The sequence below is a fragment of the Engraulis encrasicolus genome, chromosome 16, assembly GCF_034702125.1.
Source record: "Engraulis encrasicolus isolate BLACKSEA-1 chromosome 16, IST_EnEncr_1.0, whole genome shotgun sequence".
Lineage (NCBI taxonomy): Eukaryota > Metazoa > Chordata > Actinopteri > Clupeiformes > Engraulidae > Engraulis > Engraulis encrasicolus.
The window spans coordinates 51,724,770-51,727,557 of NC_085872.1; the positions used below are offsets into that span (position 1 = coordinate 51,724,770).

The 2,788-nt window shown below is 44.9% G+C and overlaps 1 protein-coding gene across 5 annotated transcripts in view; it reads left to right on the forward strand.

The window, feature by feature from the left end:
- Positions 1-1,763, forward strand: part of LOC134465899 (partitioning defective 3 homolog) — a 66,915-nt gene extending 65,152 nt beyond the window's left edge. For all 5 annotated transcript variants that reach the window (XM_063219788.1, XM_063219790.1, XM_063219792.1 and 2 more), the window contains one exon: positions 375-1,763. In XM_063219788.1, coding sequence (XP_063075858.1) covers positions 375-699 — 325 coding nt within the window. In that variant the 3' untranslated portion in view covers positions 700-1,763. The remainder of the gene's footprint in view (positions 1-374) is intronic.
- The last annotated feature ends 1,025 nt before the right edge of the window (positions 1,764-2,788 follow it).

Here is a 2,788-nt window from a genome sequence, read left to right on the forward strand (position 1 = left end):
ACCCTACACAGTGCAATACCTACTCTGGCCACCATCCTACACAGTGTAATACCTACTCTGGCCACCAATAAAAAAAAATATTAACACATGAGCATAGTAGCATTATTAATACTTTTATATCAAAAGGGGATCTTCTCCATGGTCCGCCATTTTGAATTTCCAAAAATAGTCATTTTTAACTGCAAAAATGACTCTACCTGGACCGTACTAGAAAATATGTGTGTATTTATAACACTTTCATGTAAAGATCAAATTTGGCAATTGGCAGTCCAGTTTCAATGACTAGCATAGTTGCAGTACCCTTTTAGACCATTTCCCGCACAGTGTCCTTTTAATATTTTTATATCATTTCATTTATTTGTTGTTTTTTTCAGACGTCCAAGCACGACCCCTCCTGGTTCCGGCACCAGCTCCGTTACCCGTAGCAACAGCCTCCATAACAACAACAATCATCCCACCAATAGCAGGAGCCCTCCCCTCTGGAGTCCCTCCCCTTCTCCGGGCCTCAACCAATCCGCTTCCGCTTCCACTTCTGGGATAAGCTCCTCCTCTTCTCCTGGCATGAACCAATCGCATTCTTCCACTTCCTCCTCTCCTTCTTCGCCTCTGTCCTATATTAGATTGCGACCACATGCACCAGTGCACGCCCACACACACGCGCCGGCGACGCACACACACTCTCGAGCAAAGACGCAGTAGTCAATAAGTAGCAGTTATTGAAAACTGCAGCAATGCAAAATTCGTCTGCAAATGTGTTACTCTTCAATTGCTCTCTTGTAATTAAGATGATGCCTTGCTACGTATGTCATTTTTGTGATTGTTCTTCTATCTTGTATTGGATTGCACTTGTAGTTCATTAGCCATGCTTTATAATGGGTTTCAATGGGGGAAAAGACTACACCCCATGCTTTATAATGGGTTTCAATGGGGGACAAGACTACACCCCATGCTTTATAATGGGTTTCAATGGGGGACAAGACTACACCCCATGCTTTATAATGGGTTTCATGAAGAGGCCATTTTTGTTGTTCAACAGGCACTTACTGTACAACTGTAGTTGTTATCGAAAACTGTATGTCACATGGCAACTGCCTTTCGTTGTTGTCTTGAAAAAAAAAACTCCACATTTTGAAAAGTGAATTTAGGTATTACTATTTATTCAATTATTTATTTATTTAATCTATAAATCAATGTACTATATAGTCAGTCGCCCATGAGTATATAAGATTTACAAAGTTAGTGAACTTCAACTTGTAAATACTGCAATGTTCTCAATTTCTTGAGCAGCTGGTGAATTCATTTTTGTAGTTCAGTAGCCATGACTTACAATGGGTTTCAATAGGATAAAAGACTACAGAGGCCATTTTGGATTGTAAATTTAAAGTGGGGTTAACACGGTTTCTCCAATACAGCCAACTTTTTTTCACATTTGGTTTTGCAATGAAGAAAAAATGAAAGTTATTGTGCTAATGAGAAAGAGAGAGCAAGAGAGAGATAGAGAGATATTTTCAGTTGTTTATTTACTAAAACACACACCAGAGCGTGAAGATGTTGGAAAATGTTGTATGTAATAAATATCATGGCTTCTTACGTGTAAATAAACTGAAAACTGAAAATAAATTTGAAATAAGTCTGCCCTTTGTTTTGCAGAACTGGTTGTATATTGGTCCTCTCAGAAGAGGTTTCTTCATGATTCATGATGATTTCTTTATTCTTGATTAAAGAAGACACCAATGGCATGGACACAGGCCCTGGACTGGCAATCTGGCATAGCGGGCAATCCCCATGGGCCCGCACCCTCCTGGGCCCCTATTGGCCATCTGGCATAGCGAGCATTTCCCAGTGGGCCCTGCACCCTCGTGGGCCCCTGGCCATCTGGCATAGCGGCCATTTCTCGGTGGGCCCTGCACCCTCGTGGGCCCCTGGTCATCTGGCATAGCGGGCATTTCGTGGTGGGCCCTGCACCTAGCCTAGCCTGATTATCATCGACTTTCGAATCCCTTCGAGACCAAGAGCATAACAATTAACATTTTCCAAACGGCCTCCCTTAGTTTGCTAATGATTGTTTGCTTCCCAACAAAGTGGGAGGAGTTGCCGTATTTTTGGGAACTCAGAAAGTACTTGCATTGACTCTTGACCTGACTAGTAGCAACGCTGAAGCTGTTGCATCGCTAGGAGGGCACGGCCTGGCTACCCCGCGCCATTAGTGGCCATCTGGCATAGCGAGCATTTCCCAGTGGGCCCCTATTGGCCATCTGGCATAGCGGGCATTTCCCGGTGGGCCCCTATTGGCCATCTGGCATAGCGGGCATTTCCCTCCTGGGCCTCTATTGGCCATCTGGCATAGTGGGCATTTCCCAGAGGGCCCCTCGGGTAGGCTGTGGCATAGCGAGCATTTCCCGGTGGGCGCCCAATTGGCCATCTGGCATAGCGGGCATTTCCCAGTGGGCCCCTATTGGCCATCTGGCATAGCGAGCATTTCCCAGTGGGCCCCTATTGGCCATCTGGCATAGCGGGCATTTCCCAGTGGGCCCCTATTGGCCATCTGGCATAGCGGCATTTCCCAGTGGGCCCCTATTGGCCATCTGGCATAGCGGCATTTCCCAGTGGGCCCCTATTGGCCATCTGATATGAGGGAATACCAAGGGTGAGCGAGAAGATTGCTGTAAGGAGAATGGGACTTGCAGAGGATCGCTAAAGGCAATACGAGGCCTTTTTTTTATCCAGGCGGTAAATAATTAATGCAATATAATATATAATTTATAATATGAGTTTCTAAAGCCTTGGT